Source organism: Saccopteryx bilineata, chromosome 3, assembly GCF_036850765.1.
Source record: "Saccopteryx bilineata isolate mSacBil1 chromosome 3, mSacBil1_pri_phased_curated, whole genome shotgun sequence".
NCBI classification, from domain to species: domain Eukaryota; kingdom Metazoa; phylum Chordata; class Mammalia; order Chiroptera; family Emballonuridae; genus Saccopteryx; species Saccopteryx bilineata.
In genome coordinates, this window is record NC_089492.1 from 66516901 (window position 1) to 66541577 (window position 24677).

Below are 24677 nucleotides of genomic sequence, written 5' to 3' on the forward strand. Positions count from 1 at the left end.
TAAGGTCAATCTAAGCTAGGCTTTAGGGACATAAAAATATGAAAAATAAAATTCTTGTGTTTAAGATACTTGGAGTATGTTGACATAGAGACATCTAAACAAACAGTTAAAATATAGTAAAATAAGGATTCAAGTAAAGAATTGCATAGATATCAAGACTTCTGGAAGAAAAGTTTCTTAAAAGAGTAGAATATAGAATGAAAAACTAGGATTAAGCCAAATAGTAAAAACGGTGAAAGTAAATTCTGCTATAGATAATTATATAATGATCCAGAAGCCTAGTAACAAAATATGTATATACACCAGAAATGAAAGCAGTTTGGAGTTTATGGAGAACAGCCCATAGTAGAATACCCAGGAAGATGAATTTGCAGAGATAGGCAAGGGTCATGCAATAGAGAGATTTAAATGACTTGGTAAGGAAACCATAACTCATCTTGAGAAGCCAGTAAGCATGGTAGTTCTTATATTCTTTTGAGGCAAGGATTATTTGGGGAATCTGTTTGAAGTTATTGTCTCCCTGTCCAAAAAAGAGCATATCAGCCAAAAGCTTTTGATTTCATATATTGTGAATTATTGTGATTCCTCTAAAACCTCTCTATGGACCCTCTAAGAATACTCATGTTAAGATTTCTTGCACTAAATTATTCAAAGCATGAGAGTAATATAGTTGGATTTGTTTTGAACATTCTGGTAGCCATATGGAAAATGGATTTTTGGAAGGCAAGTTACTAAGTATGAATATCAGTAAGGAAACTGTAATAATCCAGGAAAATCAAAATAAGCAGCAAAATGATAATAGTAGCACAAAGAAAAAAGTTATAGATTTGAGAAATCTCTTTAGGAAGTATAATTAGCAAGACTGGGAGTGATTAGCCACATGTGATGCAAAGCAGGGTGATGATGGAGATGAGCTTGCTTTAGGACACGTGGCCTTTGAGATATTTGTGGTGCATGCAAATAAAGTGACCTGCAATATATTATTTTGACACTCCAATCTTGAGCTGAGCACTCAAGAAAGAGACTTGAAAAATCCTCGCCTGACCAGGTGGTGGCACAGTGGATAGAGTGTCAATCTGAGATGCTGAGGACCCAGATTCAAAACCCTGACATAGCTGGCTTGAGTGTGGGCTCACCAGCTTGAATGTGGCATCATAGACATGACCCATGGTCGCTGGATTGAACCCAAGGTTCCTGGCTTGAACAAGGGGTCACTGCCTGAGCTAGAGCTTCCTCATCAAGGCACATATGAGAAAACAATCAGTGAACAACTGACGTGTCTCAATAATGAGTTGATTCTTCTCATTTCTTTTCCTTCCTGTCTGTCTGTCTATCTCTCTTGCTAAAAAAAAAATTTGAAAATTCTCAACCTATAATGGTAAGAAACGTGGAAGCAGAGGTTTTGAATGTAGAATATTTGGGAGTTTGGCTCAAGGAAGACTGAGCAAGAGGAAGCAACAGCTAGATGTTTTGGATAATTATCGGAGGGATTTGGTTTATGTCTTTTTTTGATATTGTTTGAAAGCTGAACAAAAAGTGAGTTTGTTTTTTTTTTGTATTCCTCTGAAGCTGGAAACGGGGAGAGATAGACAGACTCCTGCATGCGCCCGACCGGGATCCACCCGGCATGCCCACCAGGGGGCGATGCTCTGCCTCTCGGGGGTGGGGGGGGTGGGGAGGGTCGCTTTGTCGCGACCAGAGCCACTCTAGCGCCTGGGGCAGAGGCCAAGGAGCCATCCCCAGCACCCGGGCCATCTTTGCTCCAATGGAGCCTCGCTGCAGGAGGGGAAGAGAGAAACAGAAAGGAAGGAGAGGGGGAGGGGTGGAGAAGCAAATGGGCATTCTCCTGTGTGCCCTGGCCGGGAATCGAACCCGGGAATCTTCTGCACGCCAGGCCGACGCTCTACCACTGAGCCAACCGGCCAGGGCCAAAGTGAGCTTGTTTTAATGCTGTAAAAAACCAGCAGTGGAGATAAATAGAATGACCAGTGGCAGATAAAAAAAAAAAAAAAAAAAAAAGGTCCAAGAGGGATGGATAAGGGATTGTTAGGATTTAAATCACCAACCTAATGATGGCCTATCCTATTTACATAGGAAAGAGGACTTGTCACCCTCTGTGAGAAGTAAATATAGGTCCAGGTGAAGATAAATTCGTAGGTGCTGTGTGAGGGTAGGTAGAGGGTCTTTATTTCAGATTACATAATTTTTCTGTATGACCTGGGAAGTAATATTTTTGAAAAGACTTTGAAAGGAGTGGAGGAAAGACAACCAAGAAGCTCAAGTTTAAAGTTAGAGACCATGGTTTTATACTCACCAATCCAAGAGTGTCATGATTTTCTCCAGCATTGTGTAGCTGCACATGTGCAAGGAAATGATGCACTGATGCAAGGTTAAGGTCTGGCTGGGCAGTAATGACAGGAGGACATGGGAGTACGGGAACTGAGGAGACAACAGGTTCAGCTGCGTAGGGCAGGAAGGGAATCTGGAAGGGCCATACACTCAGGAGAAAATGGAGATCTGTATTTAATCGAAGAGAAAGTGTTAAGAATAGTAAATTTGTGAAAAGGCTTAAAGGGGGTGAGTTTGTTATCAGAGAACTGAACGTTGGATTTAACAATTTCTGACAGGACAATCCTGAGTTTCCTGCCCTGGGGTTAGGGAAAGTGAAGTGGAGGGGAAGATACTCAGATCTGAGGTCAAGGGACGTGGAAATTAGTGGATGTGAAAAATCATTCAAGATAGTAAATACACTGGAGTTAAAGAAGAAAAAATTAAGCCTGGGCAAAGCCTTCACAGGCAGAAAGATGACAGGTTTATATTTTATAATCCCTCGTTTTCTGAGGTGGAGGGTTTAGGCAGCCTCCCTTGGAGATGAGGTACTGTACTATTAGAGGAAAAAAGGGATGTAATATTCTTAGAAGAGAAAAAGGTTTCAGTTATGACAAGGAGAAGCAAGGCACATTTTGTTGAGGGTCTAAGAATATAGAAGAGTGTTTAACATAAAAGAGGAGTTTTAAAAAGCAAAGAAAAAAGTTCACGAGTATGAGGAAAACTCTTGTAGGGGAAAAAAAAAGGTTTAACTTTTATTAAGACTGTATTTCCCAGACCTGCCCACACAAACCTTGTTTGTATAGCACCTATTAACCTCTTACAGAGGTAGTGCTGTGTGGATTACAGCTTGGGAAACATTGGCAAAGCACTCCAGGATGGCAGGCTGTGGAGCATTCCGCAGTGGAATTGGTGCCAAGTCACGGTTAACTCAACTCTTAAGGTATCAGGAGGGCACTGCCTGGAAAAGGATGAGCCAGATTCAGGGCCACCCAATTTGTTGGTTGTTTTCAAGGCTATTTGTCTTGCCAATTCAGCTAAGTTGAGACGACTCTGTGAAATCAGGGGCAGTTGTAATTTCTTTATATCTCTACTATATTTGGCCTATTGAGCATATTAATGAATGCTAAATAAATATTTCTTTTTACTGAAGCTTGCAGTGAACAAAAAAATCGCAACTTAGTTATTTCTTGCTTCTTTCTGCCCTTGTTGGAGATTTATTTTCCATTTGGATTTTTAATCAAATGTTAAATACCCAAATGTGTTGGAACTCATTGTCAATTTTTAATAATTTTGTTTTATATCTGTTAATATCTCATGTACATACATATATTCTATCTTTGATAATTTTGATGAAGTTGGCCTAGAAAGAAACTAAAAAACATATTTGTTTTTGCTAATTAGTAATGTACTTATCCAAATTATTAGAAGTAAAAAAGATAAAGAAGAAATAGTTGGGCAGAGTTGAGATATAGCTAAATCATTCATTTAAAAGTTGTGGGTTTTTTTTCAAGTAAAATTTTAAAAATCATAATTTTTTGAGGACCTTCCACATTGTTTTCTGCAGTGGCTCCCAGTCTGCATTCCCATCAACAGTACACTAGGGTTCCCTTTTCTCCACATTCTCACCAACACTTTTTTTTTTCTTCATTTTTCCAAAGCTGGAAACGGGGAGGCAGTCAGACAGACTCCCACATGCGCCCGACCGGGATTCACCGGGCATGCCCACCAGGGGGCGATGTTCTGCCCCTCTGGGGCATCGCTCTGTTGCATCCAGAGCCATTCTAGCGCCTGAGGCAGAGGCCACAGAGCCATCCCCAGCACCCGGGCCATCTTTGCTCCAATGGAGCCTCAGCTGCGGGAGGGGAAGAGAGAGACAGAGAGGAAGGAGAGGGGGAGGGGTGGAGAAGCAAATGGGTGCTTCTCCTGTGTGCCCTGGCCGGGAATCGAACCCGGGACTCCTGCACGCCAGGCCGACGCTCTACCACTGAACCAACCGGCCAGGGCCTCACCAACACATTTTGTTTGTTGATTTATTGAAGGTAGCCATTCTGACAGATGTGAGAGATGATACCTCCTTGTGGTTTTACTTTATATTTTTCTGATGATTAGTGATGTTCAGCAACATTTCATGTTTGTTGGCCAACTGGAAATATATCTGAAGAAACCCGAAACACTAATTTGAAAGAATACATGCATCCCTATTAAACATTATTTACAATAGCCAAGATTTGGAAGCAACCCCTCTGCCCATCAGTAGATGCGTGGATAAAAAAAAAGCTGTGGTGCATTTACACAGTGGAGTACAATTCAGCCATTAGAAGAAAAGGAAATCTTACTTTTGCGACAGCATGGATAGACCTAGAGGATATTATACTAAGTGAAATAAGCCAGTCAGAGAAAAGTATGTACCATATGATTTCACTTGTATATGGAATCTAATGAACAAAATAAACAAACAAACAAAATAGAAACAGACTCATATATATAGAAAACAAACTGGCAGCTGTCAGAGGGGAGGGGCTTTGTGGGACTAGGTAGAAAAGGTGAAGGAATTAAGCAATACAAATCGGTGGTTGCAGAATAGCCATAGAAATGCAGATTACAGCATAGGGAGTATAGTCAATAATAATGAGAAAAATAGGTATGGGGCCAGGTGGCTACAATTCTGTAAAGTACATTATTTTCTAACCACTTTGCTGTATGTATGAAATTAATACAGAAATAACATTGAATGTAAACTCAAAATGAAAAAATTTTTTTAATATAAAATATACATATTTGACTAAAATGTGTTAAAAACTACTAGGAAGTTACTCTTGATAATTCTTTAATTAGACTATATAATATAGTAAATATGGTTTTTTATAAAAGGTAATATGTAAATGTATAATATATACAGAAACATGGAGCATTTAATATTATATGAATGCAAATGCAATATAATATTTATAATAACACAAAAGGTTAAGAGAGACATGCATATATGGTTGAATATGTAGAAGTCAAATGCAAATTATTATGTAATTCCACTGGTGTATAGAAAAGCAAATATATAAAATAGGTGAAAATTTTAACTTTTGAGCATGGTACAATTATAAATTGTCCTTGATTTTTAAAACTGTTAATGCTCTGTATTATACATTTATTAAAATTCTTTGATGAGGATGCTTTCCATTAGCTAAATGCAAGAAAAAAGTAAGGGAACTTATTAAAGCTATAGTCTTTGGATTGTTTAAGTAATGTCCTCCAACATTAGAGTAGCTTACTCTGCTGTTCTTAAGACAAAGTTTCAACATTTATTGATGAGCTCTACCACTTTTGATAGGGTAGTTTCAGAGTTCACTGTGTAATATATAAACCCAGACTGTCTGAATTGAGTTTTGCTAGTCTATTTTTCTCACTGTAGCGATGTGGATACAGAGGCTCAGAAATATACTGTCATGAAAGTACCTATACATCCTTTCTTTCCCGAGGAAGAGCTGGTGTCTCTGGGAACCCAGGAAGTCACCCATATAAGGAATCTTTACTTGCACTATTGAGACTTATCTTGATTCCCAGATGTTAATGCTTAGGTTTAGTTGATTTGGAGAATTGTGTTTGGTAAACCTCTGTGTAGAATATAAACTTTCTCATGCCTCTGAACCCAGAAATCAGATGAACGTGCAGTGTTATCTTCTTGTTTTACTTTCACTCACTTCCTTGTTGTAGTAGCAGAGAAAACATCTGTGGCACTGGCAGGTTGGCTCTGTGGTAGAGCATCTGTCCTGTGTGTGGAAGTCCCAGCTTTGTTTCCTGGTCAGGGCACACAGGATAAGCAACGATCTCTTTCTCCACCTGTCCCTCCCCCTTTCTTCTCCTCCCACAGCCATGGCTCAAATGGTTCAAGCAAAGTTGGCCCCACACGCGGAGGATGGCTCCATGACCTCACCTCAGGTGCTAAAATAGTTTGGTTGCTGAGCAATGGAGCAGTGGCCCAGATGGGCAGAGCATTGTCTGATAGGGAGCTTGTTGAGTGGATCCCAGTTGGGGTGCATGTGGGAGTTTGTCTCTCTGCCTCCTACCTCTCACTTACTAAACAAACAAACAAACAAACAAACAACAACAAATAAAACATTTGCTTACAAACTTTCCTCCAGTCAGGCTAAGAAGAAAAGCAGTTTCTATGTAGATTAACCTTCCAATATGTACAGGGGAAAAAAATGCAAAGACTTTTCTAGATTAGAAAAACAAAAACAGCATATTACAAAAGTGTTGATACAGTTTGACTTCTACTTTGAAGAAGCATGTCTGATTTTAGGGTCTAGAAATTGATAGTCATATCTCCCATAGTGTGTATAGTTCACTTTTTAAATTATTTCTCATTTTTTATTTACTTAGACTTCAAGGAGACAACCTGGTGGAAAGAACAGAAGAGACATCACAAATACTTCATTCTCCAGACAAAATAATTCCGGATTCTTTGAGTAAGTTTTAAATCCAACAATATCAACATAGCTGCCTGTCATATATCCACTGTTCCATGGGCAGTGTATCAGGAGTGAAGGGCAAATGAGTGTGGACTCTGAGTAGCAGCTTCTTAATCTCTGTGCCTGTTTAAGGTATAAGCAGGTCAATTACCTGTTGGCTATTCCCCAAATTTTATTAATATTTCCAGTTTGTTTTTGAAAGTTTATATTGCCTACTCCCTTCCTCACATCATAGATCCCTTTTCTCTTCCCACGCAGATGTGTCAATATTATACTTGATTTTGCTCCTTTGTCCTTATATTAAATTGTTCTAAAATCATGTTGGTGTCACATCAGAATTTCCTCTCCCAGCCAGGCCTCCTCTTCATTTTCCCTGATATGCCGGTCTGTGTGTTTGTCCTTTCTCTGGCTAGTGTAACAGCTCTGAACATTGTCTCTCTGTACTATCTCACCCCTCTTTCATTCATTTCTTTATAAAAACAAAGCTGCTTCTTTTACCTCCCTTTTTTATAGGACAAAATTCAAACTCCTTAACTTAGCATATTAAGTTCATGGGAGGGCACTTCAAAATGTTTGCTGAATAAATAAAGTACAGGAAATGCCACTTCAATGGTATCAAAGGTATGTCATGACTTCATCATTTGGTGTTCTAAGAGGAAGCAATCAGACACCCAGCTGGGATAATTAAAGAGAAAGTATAAGAAAATATATATATATATATATTTTATATCTGGATAGAAGAGGACATCTTATATAAGATGGAAAAATTCCTAACTATATGAAAGAAAAAAATTCAACTATAGAAAGTTAAGAACTACTGTTCTTTAAAGGATGCCATACAAAGTGAATAGGTAGGCCACAAAATAAGTAACTATATTTGAAATATATTTGTCACTGATCAAATATTAATATTTAGAATATATAAACAGCATCTACAATTTAATAAAGAAAAGGTCAACAAACCAATAGAAAAATAAGCAACAGGTATGAATTGACATTTCACAGAAGAGGAAACACAATTGGCCAATAAGCATTTGAAAGATGTTTAACTATTCTGGTAATCAAGGAAAAGCAATTTAAGACCACAGAGAGATATTATTTTACAACCTTTTGTTTGCTGTTGATTAAGAAATTTGGCAAAACCAAGTAGTGGTGAAGACATAAGTTAAAGGAAAGTCATACAGTATAGGTGGAAAATAAACAATTTGGGGAACATTTCTGTTATGTTAAAATCTTATGCATTCACATAATCTAAAACTCAGACACTCCACTTCTCAGAAAATATCTTAGAGAAACAAGTCATGTGTGATGAAATGTGAACAATCCTTTGCATGCTCCTAAGGTCAAGAAGATGGATACATCGTGGAATCGTTACATTGTAGGAAACGAAATGCATTCCAACTATATGAGATGGAAGAAACCAGTGGAGTTCTAATAAATATTAACAACTGTTACTTTGACAAGAGAAAGCACTGATTTGTAGATATTGATTATTTGTATGATGTAAATACTCCCTCCTGCTAAAATTGAATTCAAGTAACCACTCTGAAATGGCAGTTGGGTCTCTTGTGAGAAGGTTGCAGTTCACAACTGAAGAAATCTTACCACCATAACATAGATTGAACAAAAGCAAATCATAGAATGACAGTTTTATAAAGCTTAAAACTAGCAGATCTAAGTAATATGTTCTTAAAGAAGACATGCATAAGTAATAAAACTACACTTAAAGAAAGGAATGAAAATCTCAGAATGGCAGCTATTGTCAGCAGGTAAGGGAGGCAACAGATGAGATAAGAAAGTTGCTCACAGGAATATGAAGATAATTGGAAAGTTTAAGTTGGGTGGAGGTTTGAGATGTTTATTTTTATTATGTTTTGTAATATAAATATACTATGCATTATGCATAAATATATTTTGTATATTCTTTTTATATGTTAAATATTACCTAATGAACATTTAAAAATATAGAGGGAACAGAAACCAATGCCAATGTAGCACAACTTAAAGAGATAACATAGTTTACATGTACTCAAATCACTTATGGTACTAATGACATAAAAAAGTCTAGACCCTTAACACTGACAGCAAAAGTTGGGCAATGTGTCAGCAGCAAAATGGTGGCCCCAGGCCAGGCATGTGTTGACACAAGACAGATATTATTTAACTGCTAGCCCATTATTTTTTAAAATTCTTTTAAAACCACTCTAATATACCAATCTACAAATCTGTATCTTCAGCAATCATATTTATAATAACTGAGAATTATAGGGATTTACAGTTTTTGGAAAATTCAACAATGCTTCAGTAATCTTTTTTTTTTATTTTTTTTATTTTTTATTTTTTAGATTTTATTTATTCATTATAGAGAGGAGAGAGAGAGAGAGAGAAGGGGGGAGGAGCAGGAAGCATCAACTCCCATATGCACCTTGACCAGGCAAGCCCAGGGTTTTGAACCGGCAACCTCAGTGTTTCCAGGTTGACGCTTTATCCACTGCGCCACCACAGGTCAGGCTTCAGTAATCTTTTGATTATATTTACTTACATCCACTGGTGGAAAAAATGTATTCATTAAGTTTAAGCTCCTTTCTTAAATTGCTCCTATTCCGCATTCTTCACATTCAAATATCAGTAAACTTAATTAACAAATTTGAAGGTTTGCATTTCTGATTGAATACATTCTTTTCCACTTAAGTTAGCCAAATATCTAGATCCAGTAACTCAATATTATTGCTATTATTCAAAAGGGTAACATGATTTTTATGTTGGCTGTGCATTCACATTGTTTGGATCAATAAATATTTCTATGAATAGGTGTAATTTTGTGCATAAAAGCCCATTGTGGGCCCTGGCCGGTTGGCTCAGTGGTAGAGTGTCGGCCTGGCGTGCAGGAGTCTCAGGTTCAATTCCCGGCCAGGGCACACAGGAGAAGCACCCATCTGCTTCTCCACCCCTCCCCCTCTCCTTCCTCTCTGTCTCTCTCTTCCCCTCCCGCAGTCAAGGCTCCATTGGAGCAAAGTTGGCCCGGGCGCTGAGAATGGCTCTATGGCCTCTGCCTCAGGCACTAGAATGGCTCTGGTCACAACAGAGCAATGCCCCAGATGGGCAGAGCATCGCCCGCTGGTGGGCGTGCTGGGTGGATCCCGGTCGGGCGCATGCGGGAGTCTGTCTGATGCCTCCCTGTTTTCAGCTTCAGAAAAATAACAAAAACAAACAAACAAAAAAAGCCCATTGTGACATGAACAGCAAAAGTAAAACTAATGGCAGGAAACCAGTGCATAAAGCTATGTACCTTATAATAAACTCTACAGGTTTAAATGTTTCTAGAAGCAGAGGCAAGTGTCTAGTTCAAGTGTGGCTAGACACTTAGATTTGGACAAAATCACTTTATCTTTTTATGCTGCTGCTTTTCTAAAATGAAGAGTTAGCTTGGTTGGTTATCATCATCCTGAAGCACAGAGGTTGCCGGCTCTATCCCTGGTCAGGGCACATACAGGAGCAGATTGATGTTTCTGTCTTTCACTCTCTCCTTTCTTTTCTCACTAAAATCAATCAATAAAAAACAAAATGAAGAGACAAGATAAACTGTAATATTTAATCTATTTAGACACTCATTTCCCCCTCAATGTGATTTTTAAAAAACACTCAAAGAATTCATTGCCTGTATTTTGAAAATCATATAGACTTATAAAAGAGTAACTAAACAGGGCAAATTATTTACACACAGCACCCACCAATTCTTGTTCATCAGCAACATACTAAAATACTTTAAAAAATGGAAGTCCAAGCACTAAACTGAGGTTTTATTTTTTTTATGGTATCTATTGTCCCAGCTAGCATATTTGATTGATATTCCACAGATTTGAATTTTTTAGTAGAGTCCTTTCAACTAACAACTTTAGTGTGATCAGATATGTAAATTCAGAAGTGGTCTGGCAGGACCCCACTGTACTATACTGCACTGAATGGAACTCATCATATTTTTGATCCCACTAGATATTGTACCAATAATCAGGGAGACTTCAACCAAAACAAGAATGGAACAAAAAGAAAGTCATAAAAAATTATTTTGTTCAACTTGCTATGAAAGCACCTAGTAGAGTGTCTGACATAGAGTATTTGTTGAATAGATGAATATACAAATACACAGATAAATGGATGAATGAATTGATTAACACATACATGCATTAAAATATCAAGCAGAATGACAATACCTCTTGAAAAACATGAACTACTCACTGAGAAGAACTTAAAGACTCAGTTACAGTATAGTATTACTAACCTTAAAAAATTAGCAAATCCGGCCCTGGCCGGTTGGCTCAGTGATAGAGCGCTGGCCTGGCGTGCAGGAGTACTGGGTTCAATTCCCAGCCAGGGCACACAGGAGAAGCGCCCATCTGCTTCTCCACCCCTCCCCCTCTCCTTCCTCTCTGTCTCTCTCTTCCCCTCCCACAGCCAAGGCTCCATTGGAGCAAAGTTGGCCTGGGCGCTGAAGATGGCTCCGTGGCCTCTACCTCAGGTGCTAGAATGGCTCTGGTTGCAACAGAGCGACGCCCCAGATGGGCAGAGCATCACCCCCTGGTGGGCGTGCCAGGTGGATCCCGGTCAGTCGCATGCGGGAGTCTGTCTGACTGCGTCCCCATTTCCAACTTCAGAAAAAAAAAATTAGCAAATCCAATAGAGAGTGGGTTTTCTTCTGCTCTACATAAAGTAATTTGCTTTGTAATGTAGAGTAGAACATTTTAATATTATTTATTTAGTCAATATTCTACTGAAATAAGAATTTCAACATACAAATAAAATGAGAAAAACAGTGAATACTAAAATTATACTAGTATATACTCATAGTTTAGTAGAATATATTTTAGTCTTACAGGACTTCAATTATTGTAATTTATACTTCTTAATTTAAAGATCCTATTTATTGTTACCCTTACCACCTGAGTTTTCATAAAGAAGGATTCAAGCAGTCTTTGTAACTGCATTAATATTTTGAATTTGGTGTAATTCTCATCATCTATTTTGATTTTTTCAACAAAAATTTGCTGCTTCTTAATGTCTACATTCTGTTTGGAAGAGTGGCCAATAAAATTTTTAAATTTCTTTACAAATTGAGAATGTACAGATGCTCCCAAAGTTAGTTTTATAGTGGAATGAATTCCTGTTTTAAAACAAAATCTGTATTTACATCTAGATAAACTGTGTGCCCTGGGATTCTTGAACATAACATTCTGAATTATCAGAGACAGAGGGAGCTCCTCAATTCAAAGTATGATTATGGATTGCTGCTAAGCTTTCCATTGTCTTCCTGGCCTTGGGTGGCCATTCAGGGCTTGAAAGAGTTTGACTGTCATCTCCCCCACCCCCACTGAACATTTGCAACAGAAAAATATGTCTCCATACTTACTACAAATTTCCTTGGATCTAAAGGAAATTTTTAGGGATTCATGTAGCTTTTTCTAGTATTAACAATTATAATAAATAAATTTTAGAAGTTTCCAATGGTTTAAAATGTCTTCCTCTTATCTGATTTTATTTTGCTTGAAAATAATGTATTAAAACGCAGACTATTTTTAGGTGCTCTATATCACTGTCCCTATTGCAGAATTCTTTATAATGTATATCAATCCATATTGTTAAATTAAGTTAACTCAGCAGACATATGGAAAGGGTTGCCATTATTTAATTCATGTATTTGAAAATCACTACTCATTCACTTCTCAAGCTATTCAAGGTAAGTAGTCACAAATTCTTGCTTGATACATCAAAATGGAAAATTTGCTGTCATTGAATAATATGCACTCTTCTCCAATCTTTTCAGAATTTCCTAACACATTTAAAAGAAAACACAAAATGGTCCTCAAATTGTGTGGCCAGGAAAGAAACCAGAAGATAGTTGTGTAAAACAACTAAATATAACATTACAGATGAGAAAAACGAATGTTAAATATAAGTTCCAACAATTCGCTGAATAATATGCTAAAAGAAAATATGCATTCTCCCAGATACAGCAGCTCTTGCACATTCCTAAGTCATTGTGTCCTTCTAAATTAGAAATTCTTAACATTTTTCATAGGTTGTCTTTAATCTGAATAAATAACATTTTACACTCTATTTTAACTCACACACACTGTGATTTTTTTACAATTATTTCAGTCACTTTAATATCCTTCTCATAACAGGCATATATATCAGAATTAAGCAATATGTGACTGTAATTTATTTATTCTTTTGGTAAAAAATAGATTCTTTACCTGCGACTAAAGAAGTACTAATGGAGGAGTGTGGAGAATTTGAGAAAGCATCTAAATTAACAGGATCTGTAAGTATATTCACTTACTTATTTTTTAACCTCTAAGTCTAATTTATCTCACTAATAGGAAAACCTCATGGAAATAGTAATAGGAAACAATATTCATTCTTTAAATTAAAGAATGTTTTAAATGTGCACCCAATATTTACCTCATAGTCACACAGAGTGCTTGTGTCAGCAGGCAGCCAGCCTGATTACAGGTGTACAGCAAGGCTGTGCTAAACTCCTCCAGCAGTTAGGGAAGAAGATTCAAATGGAGTGGGAAAAACTAAATTCTGGTATGAATAGCTGTTTGCTTTTGCACATGAACATTCTAAAATATTATGAGTTACCATCTTAAACTTTAATAAGCTTATATCTATCTTGATAGAAAAAGCAATGTTTTTTATATCCTGAAAGTTTACATCAAACATAAGCATGCTATTATTAGTTGTGAAGTCTTTGTGATATTTTTGTTAAACCATATCTCTTTGATAGAATATATTGAGAGGAAACCAGTAGGTTTGAGATTTTCAATGCAATAGAATGTTAAAAGAATATATACAGAAAAACTGAAATCTACATATAAATTTTAAATATAAAGTTTTATAAAGTTTGTAAAAAGATTCTGAGTTGTTAGTAGAAAACGACTATGCAACCTTACATTATCCTAAACTTAAATTTACACTGGGTTGATATACTATAATATACTCTGTATTAGTCTGCTGGGTTGCCATAACAAAGCACCACCGACTGAGTCGCTGAAACTACAGAAATTTATTGACTCACAATTCTAGAGGCAGAAGTCTGAGATCTAAGTGTTAGCAGGGTTGGTTTCTTCTAAGGCCTCTTGGCTTACAGGTGGTTGTCTTCCTCCTGTGTCTTCATGTTGCCATCTCTGTGTCTGTGTCCTGATCTCCTCTTTTAAGAACACTAGTGGTATTGTATTAAAACCCATCCTCATGATCTCCTTTAACTTAATTATCTGTTTGGAAACCTTGTCTCTAAATACAGTCATCATTCTGAAGAATGGAAGGTTAAGATGTTAACATATGAGTTTTAAAGGGACATAATTCAGCCCATGACACTCTCTGATGAGATTACAGTATTTGGAACATTACTTGGAGCACAAGATTTGGTTGAGGGCACCACATTTACCAATGGATTTCGTAATAAAATTAATTTAAAATTACTAATGAAATTTATGTATTTTTATTTTTATATGTCTCTTTCTCATTGAAGCTTCCCAAACCCTATTTATAACTTCAAATTTGTTATCTTTTTTCCTCTATACTACTTACTGCTTTCCTTTTTTTTTTTTTTTGTGACAGAGATAACGAGAAACAGAGAGAGTGACAGATAGGGACAGACAGGAAGGGAGAGAGATGAGAAGCATCAGTTCTTCATTGCAGCACCTTAGTTGTTCATTGATTGCTTTTTTATATGTGCCTTGATGTGGGGAGCTACAGCAGACCAAGTAACCCCTTGCTCAAGCCAGCAACCTTGGGTTCAAGCTGGTAAACCTCACTTAAACCAGATGAACCCATGCTTAAGCCGGTGACCTCAGGGTTTCAAACCTGGGTCCTCCAAGTCCTCCATACCCTAGTCCTAAGCTCTATCCACTGCACCACCACCTGGCCAAGCAGTACTTACTACTTTCTTTCTAATATACTATGTAATACGCTTACTTTTTCATGACCCGTCTACATAATATAAGGTCTATGAAGGCAAGAGTTATTGTGCACTTATTTCACTTCTGTATCTCCAGAAAAGTGCTTACACATAGTAGACACACAATACATATATGTAAATTGAATAAATAAAATTTTTTATCAATAATTTCTCATCATGAGATGAAAAATATATTTCCCTTTACTATAAAATGGTAGATAGAGCCTTAGAAACAGAAAGAACCATGGCAGCCATCTAGTTCAGCCTTTCTTTTCCTTACTTCAGCATTCTGAGCTGCTCACCCACTTTCATCCAAGGTAAGGATGGCCATTCTATAGATGAGGAAACAGAAAGTCAGAGAAACTTGGCAACAGGGCTAAGGTCCCGAAGCTAAAAGAGTGGTGAGGTCAGGAGTTGAGTGCTAGTCAATTTCCCTTCTACTGTACACCGCTGATATTTCTAGTGCTTTCCTGTTTTTCTCTTTAGAAGGAGTTTCTTTCTATTTGCTAGACATTTTTTTATATTCCTCATAACCACTTGCAACCATTGGTCTTAGTTCTATTCCTTGGGTAAAAGCCTGAGTCCAATCCTTCCTCTTAACTAATCTCTACATACTAGAAGCAGATAGCATGTTCTATTTGAGACTTTCTTTTTCAGTCAAAACACAATCTGTTCTTTCAACCAATTCTTACACTGTGTAGTTTGCAAAGACTTCAGCACTTTTGCTTCTTTCCCTGAACATATTCATATTCTTGTTTGCCAAGTGCCCTGTAATGTGAGGTTCATGCCACAGCCAACCTCAGTGTTCCAAATACTGTTCCCACATCAGAGAGTACAGTGGGATATGTACTTGTAACAAATATTATCTTTGGGGTATGACCTGGGGTTTTTAAAAGAAATTTTCTGACATTCATAAACTTCAGTATGTCTTCATAATCTCATGATAATAAAAACATGTCATCGTTCAGGCCGTAATAATCTGTCATTCATCACTTTTTACAAAGATTTGTTCCATCATCTGTGAATTCCACCAAAGCCCATAGATCTCCCTCATATCTAAAAGGATACAGTTAGGTTGTTTTTCTTAATCACTTTCTAAAGTCCAGATATAGTCTCTTTATAGTATTTGTTTTACTTAATAATATCTAACAATCTGAAGGGGGGAAAAAGAGAAGCTTGTTTTGTTTTTTTTGGTCAAACTTCTAGAGTTCCTACAAATGGTCTCTTAAAGATTTTACTTTCTTTTTACGTTGTTCACATAATGCTTTTTCATGCAGAAATTTTTCTGTCAATTTTACTTGGTCTCTCTTATCAATGGTTAGATTTTATATTCTTGAGAATTCTACAATTCTATCTACTGTCAAATTAAACCTTTAATTCTTTTTTGGAAATACGTAGAATATAAACAATACATGGATAAATTAGTATCAGGATCCTGAACGTAATTGCTAGGTTAGTAGCTGCTTTTATTACAAAGAAAACATGGATTTTTAAAAACTTTATGTCGGCTTGATCATATATCAGATGCAAATCCTCCACAACATACTTCTCTAATATTTCTTAGGATTGTGTTTTTGGTAACTCAAGAAGAAAATTGTGGCTTTATCTAGATGTGAATGGAGAATTGGAATAAATAGAACTTTTTATTTATTACTGTAAGAAATGCAAAATATTCCAAAGCAAATTTTGAGTCATATACTGCAAAAATATAAACTTACCACAAATGTTAAAATATATTTAGAGTAATTTCAACTCATGCTGTCTGTACTTGCCAACTTTCCACATTCGGTATTGGGTATGCATAAGTGGGTGCAGAATCTTGGAAACTTTTCTCCCAGTGGCTTCACCTGTGTTGAAATATTTTGTGAATATTTGAATGAGGTAAAGGCAACATTTAGATTTAGATTTTTATCGTACCCCTAATGAGCAAGTCATTCTTTTGGAATTTCCCTCTTCTCTTCCTCCTTCTGTTCTGGAATGTCTCTTAACATATCCACAGCTGTGATGATTAAAGCTGGATTTGTCAAATATATTTATTTGTTAAAAATGAACAAAAGAAATATCTTGGGTAGAAAATACCAAACACCCAATACTGATGATATTCTTTTAATTCATAAATGAAGTACATATCTTTTCTAGATCAATAATCCATAAAGACATATCAATGACATTTTAATTTCACAATTCTTACGGCATTCTTAACATTTAAAATTCTATATTGTTGGCCCTGGCCGGTTGGTTCAGTGGTAGAGCATCGGCCTGGCGTGCAGAAGTCCCAGGTTCGATTCCCGGCCAGGGCACACAGGAGAAACGCCCATCTGCTTCTCCACCCCTCCCCCTCTCCTTTTTCTCTGTCTCTCTCTTCCCCTCCCGCAGCCGAGGCTTCATTGGAGCAAAGATGGCCCGGGCGCTGGGGATGGCTTCTTGGCCTCTGCCCCAGGCGCTAGAGTGGCTCTGGTGGCAACACAGCGATGCCCCGGAGGGGCAGAGCACCGCCCCCTGGTGGGCAGAGCGTAGCCCCTGGTGGGCGTGCCGGGTGGTCGGGCGCATGCGGGAGTCTGTCTCTCCCCGTTTCCAACTTCAGAAAAATACAAAAAAAAAAAATTCTATATTGTTTTCTATTAAACAAACATATGAGCATAATGAGAAAATGAAAAGATAATTAGAAAAGACATTTGGCATTCAATATCTTACTGACTTTTTACTTTGTAAGTTTCCTATTTATTTTATTTATTGTCCAGTTCTGATCAGCTCATCATAAACTGCCTCTTCTAAGACTTTATGTAAATGATCATCATTAATTAAAGTAAAAGAAAAATTAAAATGACTCCTTTAGGGAAAGATTTTCTAAAATGCCTGGAGTTACAAAGATTATATTTTTAGCACATTTTCCTTCTGAAAAGTTTTATCTATTTGTTGAGACATAAGGAAAATTTAGCAATCTGCTGAAATCATATGACTTTTCATAATATGCAGAATCACAGTGCCTTTTATTTCTCTATTCTGGAAATCTCTGCAGTCTTTCAAGCCAAATAGTGTGTGTCTGCTTGGGGATTAATACCTTTTATTCCGTTGCTTCTTTCCCAGATCTTTACCTCTTCTAAGTCATGCTGAAAAAGACCTAAACATTTAGAAGATATAAAATTATAAAATTATAACCTAGGTTTGACAAAAAGCATAAAAAGAATTGTACCCATAGATTTTCCATATAAAATCAGGTATGTAATTTAATAGACCTTTAGACAACTTCTTTGTTTCATGAATTTCAATAACCCTGCTTTCTACCTTGTTTCTTACTAATATTGTTCCCCCCTACACATAATCTTCCCCTTATGAAAATTGTGACTGTTTCATCATCCTTACATGTTAAATGTTTCCATTAAAACATCTTTGATACTCTTTTTCATACCCAAGTATAATTTTATGGTAAGTAAATTGCTGCTGATATTTTAGAGGATTTATAATTCTATGTAAATTGACTTAAGTAGCTGGTCAATGGAAGTAAAGTTGAATTAATGGGTTAATGAACAAGTTGCAATTTTCTTGCATTATCTATTCAGTGTGAAAAATAGACACAGAGGTAGCATTTATGAAATTGAGACAAAATGTATTTTAACTAGCCTTCTTGTGAAGTGAAAATGAAAAGAAATTAATGTTCATTATCATCTCATCAAATATAAGTAATAAATTATGGGGAATTTTGTCTCTTAAACGATAATTACTGGCAACTTGAAGTATGAATTGCAACAATGAATTGTCTGCTAGCAAACAACAATTACTACATATTTTTCTCAACCCGAAAGATTTTTACCATTTCTTTTTCCTTCTAGCATGTGGAATTTTCTTGGCTTTTAACACTCAACAGATCACAGATGCCAATAAAACTGCATAAAACCAAGTGCTATAGTAGGCAAGTTATCTAACCAAATTTTGGGAGCTAGTGGGATTTTTCCTTTTGACATTTTAGTTCTTTTGATATCCAACATATTGAGGATGGAAATATTTGCCCAAACCTATGCAAATATCATTTTTTATAAACCTCTGTAAATTTATAAAATGTAACTTTAAATGTCACATTTGCATAGAAAAAAGTGGCTTGAGATGATAGTGACATAATAAATGTCACATTTTATTAATCAATTTTTTCACATAAATTAATTCTTTCATCATTAGTAAAAGTATAACAATATTTCTTTGGATCAGTTAAATTCTGCATTTTATTTTTAAGACAATTGGAAGGAAAATTGGCCTAACATGCACTGTTCTAGAACAAGGACACAGAGTTTCTAAACAAATAATACCCAAGAAGATATAGGACAGCACACTATTAATGCCCTGATATCACAATTCATGACATCTTATGAATATGTTAAGCTTAAGAGAAAGTATGTTTTGATATTTTCAGTACTTTGAAATCACTGCTAATTTTTATTAAAGTAATTGTCAACTACTGCAAATTTAATTTGGTATATAAAGAGACCAAAGAAGAAGAAAAACAGTGTAGATGATGTGTATGTACTAAGGTAGAAACTACTACTCAGATTATGAACTGTGCTGAATGTGTGCTAGAATGGCTTGTGTGTGACACATTAATATTCAGTCCCTTAATGGGGATGGAAAAACATTAAGATCCCCACAAACAGGTTTTCTCTTATGCGTTCTTCAGCTAAGAAAACTATATAGAGTACTTTCAAATAATTGGATACAAAGTACTTTCCTATAGAGGCTTAATCATTTGTGGGCTTCCTTTCCCTCTCAACCATATTAATCTAATCAAGATCATATTTATGTATAATATAAGTAGTGGCCGCATATATAGAGTCTGATTCTCAGGAATGTACTGACTCAAACTGAAATAACATGTATTTCTGTTATTATGTTAACCTAACATAATGTATATTAAAAGAGCATTATGGAGAAAATTATTTTAGGAGCTAGATTTGAAGGATGTAGCCCTGGTTGGGTAGCTCAGTTGGTTGGAGCATAGTTCTGGTACGCCAAAGTTGCAGGTTCAATCCCCGATCTACGCACATACAAGAATCAATGATGGCCTGACCAGGCGGTGGCGCAGTGGATAGAGCGTCGGACTGGGATGCGGAAGTACCCAGGTTCGAGACCCCAGAGGTCGCGCGCAGGCTCATCTGGCTTGAGCAAAGAGCTCGCCAGCTTGGACCCAAGGTCGCTGGCTCCAGCAGGGGGTTACTCGGTCTGCTGAAGGCCCGCGGTCAGGGCACGTGTGAGAAAGCAATCAATGAACAACTAAGAAGTCGCAACGCGCAACGAGAAACTGATGATTGATGCTTCTCATCTCTCTCTGTTCCTGTCTGTCTGTCCCTGTCTATCTCTGCCTCTGTAAAAAAAAAAAAAAAGAATCAATGATGAACGCATAAATATATCGAGCAATAAATCATTCTTTCTCTTTCTCTCTCTCCCTTCCCCTCTCTCTAGAATCAATCAATAAATAACATTATTTTAAAAAAGGATGTTGACTGGTGGGTCATACTGAATGACTATCTTTTTTCAAGATACTGAGCTTTCTTTTTCGATTTCCATGCATCATAAGAAGGATTTTTAGAGATTTCCAAATATTAATGAAATATAAACACCAATATCAATATTAAATTTGCAAAATATTTAAACTGCAATTTCTTGTAACTTTTTATTATCTTTGTTACAGTTTTCTTTACTCTGATAGTTTTTCCAGTTTTATTTTTCCAGTATTTTTATGCACCTATGTCTATAAATATGCCATATTGTAATTTAAATTTTGGATTTGTAGTTCATAAACAGTTTTACATTCTTATTTCCTTTACTTTAAATTCCATAATAACAGTAGTTTCACATAAAATTCTTTGTAAACCTAATTTTAATATCTACATATTATTACTGCTCTGTTTTAGTATCTATTAGACCAAATATCTTCTCTTCTGTTTTTAAACTTTAAAACTTCAATGTTAGTGTCAAAACATAATACAGAGTTTTCAAATTTGAATTAATATTAGGTTTTTAGGTTGGATATTCCCAAATAGTTTGTCCCAGGCTACTCGTGGTCATGAATTGTTGACAGATGTTTTAGGATCCAGGCATTCCAACACTCAGGATACTGGTTTGGGTCTCATTCTGGTGCAAACAGCCTGTTTCTGGCCCCAATGTGTGTTGTCCAAATATTATTATTTTCTGGTTTTTTTTTATTTGTTTCTTTTAAGTGAAAAGGACTGGGAAATACTGCTTGAGGTTGCTTCTAAGATTTAGGACTTAGAAGAAATGCTTTGGAGAGAACTATACACAAACTCACCATCAGTGTCTCCGTGATCTCCTAGGCTCAATTCCTAAAAGGGTCCAAGAGTCTGAACTATTTTAGTTCTTAATACATACCAGAGAAAGTTCATTTGCCACTTTAGCCAGGAATCTTCTAAAATCTTACCAGAATTAAGTATGCTCAAAAATGTATAAATGAATAAAAAACAAAAAAATCATAAAATTATTTTATCATTCTGATAACTGTTAGTTAAATGGACTATTTTTGGTCCTTAAAGTTAGATTTTATTGTTCACCTGTAAGATTTTTGGATTACTAATAAACAATTTTTACATATATTTAATAGACTCACATATTTCTATTTTTATGCATTGTTTTTGCTTTGCTACCTTTTGGGGTTCTTCTTTCCCTATTGACTTGTTAGTATTCATTATGCATCAAAATAATGACATTTCATTTCATATTTTTGCCAAATATCTTTACTGTTATTTTTTCATATTAATGTTCTTTATGATAGATTTTTTATTATACTGATATTATACTTTATCTGACTTTTTCCTTTTCTTGTAGATATGGCTTCCTCCCCAATATTAGAGAAATATTTGTCTAAAAAGCTCTTTACATTTTCCCCTTAAATTATTTAATTAATTTTTAGTTTATTTTGGAAGTTATTTTCAATCAAGGATCTAACTTATTATGTTCTCAGTGAAATTTGTTATTGTCATTTGTTTTTGAGAACTTATCCCTTCCATATTAGTTTGATTTTTATTTCTTTTTATCTTAATTTACTAGGAGTGATAATGTCACAACTAATATTTATTTAGTATTAGTTTTGCCAGGTTTTTCACAAATATTAGCCCTTAATCTTTACCAAAAGGTCATTATTATGCAATTTATAGATGGAAGATTAAGATTTAGGGAGATGTAATAGCTTGCCTTGGGTCCCTCAATTTTCAAAACAAGGAGTTAGGATTGTACACACACCTGGTGGCTCAAATTCAGGGTCTGCTCACTTAGCCAGTCTCCCAGCTGGGCAGTGGAGAATTGGCCCCCTGGACTTGTGTACTTTTTTGGTTTTAGTATTGTAGGTTTACATGTTTTAATATAAAGTAGTTAAAGCTCTCCCTATCATTTTTCTTTTGCAAAATCAAACTATTTAACCATCATACTATACTTAGCTGTTCTTTATCACAGCTCTGGAAATATATCTTCTTGTATGATTTTTAAAATAAGTTTAGGATTTGAACTTTTGAGAGAAGGTTGGTATATCATTTGCCAAAATATAGGATCCTATTCATTGGTTTCTGCAGTTTATTTAGTTTGCTTATAGTGATTTTTACAGAGTTTCCAAAACAAAGCTTAATATTCACATGAATCTTATAAATTAGAGACAGAATTGATATCTCAATTTTCAGTCATTTTGTTTAGTGTATTGGGACATGTTGATTCAGAGCTAACAAGCTTGTTGGGTAAAGGAGAAGCTGAGCAATTTGTAAGTAAATATATCTCTATAGCATCACAACTACAAAAAATTATTTGTACTTTTTAAGAATCGTGAATCAGTTGCCTGTATTCATTTAAATCTGAATTTATGCAATTTTTCATCTCCCTTTTAAGTTTCATTGATGGTTTTTAATGTTTACTAAGAAAGAATTTTCATTTTAACAGTAAGAAAACAAGCAAATTTTAAAAGGGGATTTCTGGAATGATTCTTAAATCAAAGAAATATAAAGGATATACTGTCTAAAGAAAAAGTAATCAAGAATTAATCTATATTTTTACTTCAAGACCACAAAACTTGAGAAATATCTAGGAGGGGACAAAAATATTCAATAGTGGAGGACCTACAGACCCAAGACAATAAAATGAGAGAAAACAGTATTCAGACCTTAGATGTGCAAGTCATTTTCTCTGCCAGGGACACAGTTTTCTTCTGCATCACTTCTTGTGGTTCAACCACTTAAGACCATGTTAGTGATCAACTTGAGGAGAAATCAATGCTTTCGTGGATTTGTCTCACTAGATTGTGTTTCTGGTGGATCATAAGATGATTGAACATTCTCTGACTAATTTTTCTCACAGTTCTTTCCATGCCCAACATAGCTTCCACTCCCAAATCTTCTTCTTTCCTCTCTTCCTTCTGCCCAATCACCCCAGCACTCATCCAAAACTTCTTCCTATAGAATACCACCAGTTTCTCTGAGATACTAATCTAGGAGTCTGAGGACCATCCTACATTTATTCGTCTTCTTCAACCCTGGATCAGGGCAGTCAAACTCACAATCTTAACATCTCTGCACTGCTTTGTTTGAACTTATTTGTCCACATGACCATCAAGCCTAGGAGTTTTCATCTGGCAGACTATGTGGTACAAACCCTGCAAAGGATCCTGTTTGAGGTCACTGCTATAGATATTAATGGATGCTAAGAATGTTTAGAATGGTTAGCAGTTTTAGACTGTATTTCCTTGGAGAGAAGATATACTGGCTATAACCAGGGTAGGCTTTACCTACATTAACTAATTTAAAATTGTATAACCCCTTTTGTGAGATAAGTTTATCTCCATGTTTAGGTGTGGAAATGAAGTCTTAGAGAAGATAAGAAACTACAACTAATGGTGAAAGTGTAATTGGAACCTACTATAAGCTGAATGTTTGTGTCCCCTCAAAATTTATATGTTGAAATCTATTCTTCCAGTCTCCAATGTAATGGTATTTGGAGGTGGGGTCTTTGGGAGATGATTGGGTCATTACAGTGGGGCTCTCATGAATGAGATTAGTGCCCTTGTAAAAGAGACCCCAGACTGACTGATAGTGGTGTAGTGGATAGAGCATTGACCTAGGATGCTGAGGTCTCCTGAGGTTGCCTGCTTTAGCATAGGCTTATCTGGCTTGAGCACAGTCTCACCAGCTTGAGTGTGGGGTCAGTGACTTGAGTGTGGGATAATCAACATGATCCCAAGGTTGCTGGATTAAACACAAAGGTCACTGGTTTGAAGCCCAAGGTCCTGGCTTGAGCCCAAGTTTTCTGAATTGATCAAGGCATCACTAACTCAGCTTGAGCACATATGAGAAGCAATCAATAAACAACTACAATGATACAACTATGAGATGATGCTTCTCATCTCTCTCCCTTCCTGTCTCTCTCTCTCAAAAAAATATAAATAAATAAATTAAATAAATAAGTAAAAGACCCCAATGTGTTTTCTTGTCCCTTCTACAATGTGAGGACACAAGAAGAAGACAGTTGTCAATGAATCAGGAAGTAGGCCCTCACTAGACAGTACACAAAGTCGAAGGTGCCTTGATCTTGGGCTTACCAGCCTCTAATGCTGTGAGAAATAGAATTTCGTGGATTTTTTATTGTTGTTGTTGTTGTTTATTTTTGACAGAGACAGAGAAAGAGTCATAAAGAGGAACAGATAAGGACAAACAGGAAGGGAGAGAAATGAGAAGAATCAATTCTTTGTTGCAGCTCTTTAGTTGTTCATTGATTGTTTTCTCATAAGTGCCTTGACTGGGGGATGAAAGGGAGTCTACAGCAGATTGAGTGACACCTTGCTTGAGCCAGCAACCTTGGGCTCAAGCCAGTGACTTTGGGCTTCAAGCCAGTGACCTTGGGCTCAAGCCAGCAACTCTGGGATTTCACACCTGGGTTGTCCA

At 36.2% G+C, this 24677-nt stretch overlaps 1 protein-coding gene across 1 annotated transcript in view; it reads left to right on the forward strand.

The window, feature by feature from the left end:
* C3H8orf34 (chromosome 3 C8orf34 homolog) overlaps positions 1-24677 on the forward strand; it is a 401548-nt gene that overhangs the window by 287301 nt on the left and 89570 nt on the right. The window contains 2 exon segments of the mRNA XM_066264685.1: positions 6709-6794; positions 13040-13116. Coding sequence (XP_066120782.1) covers positions 6709-6794; positions 13040-13116 — 163 coding nt within the window.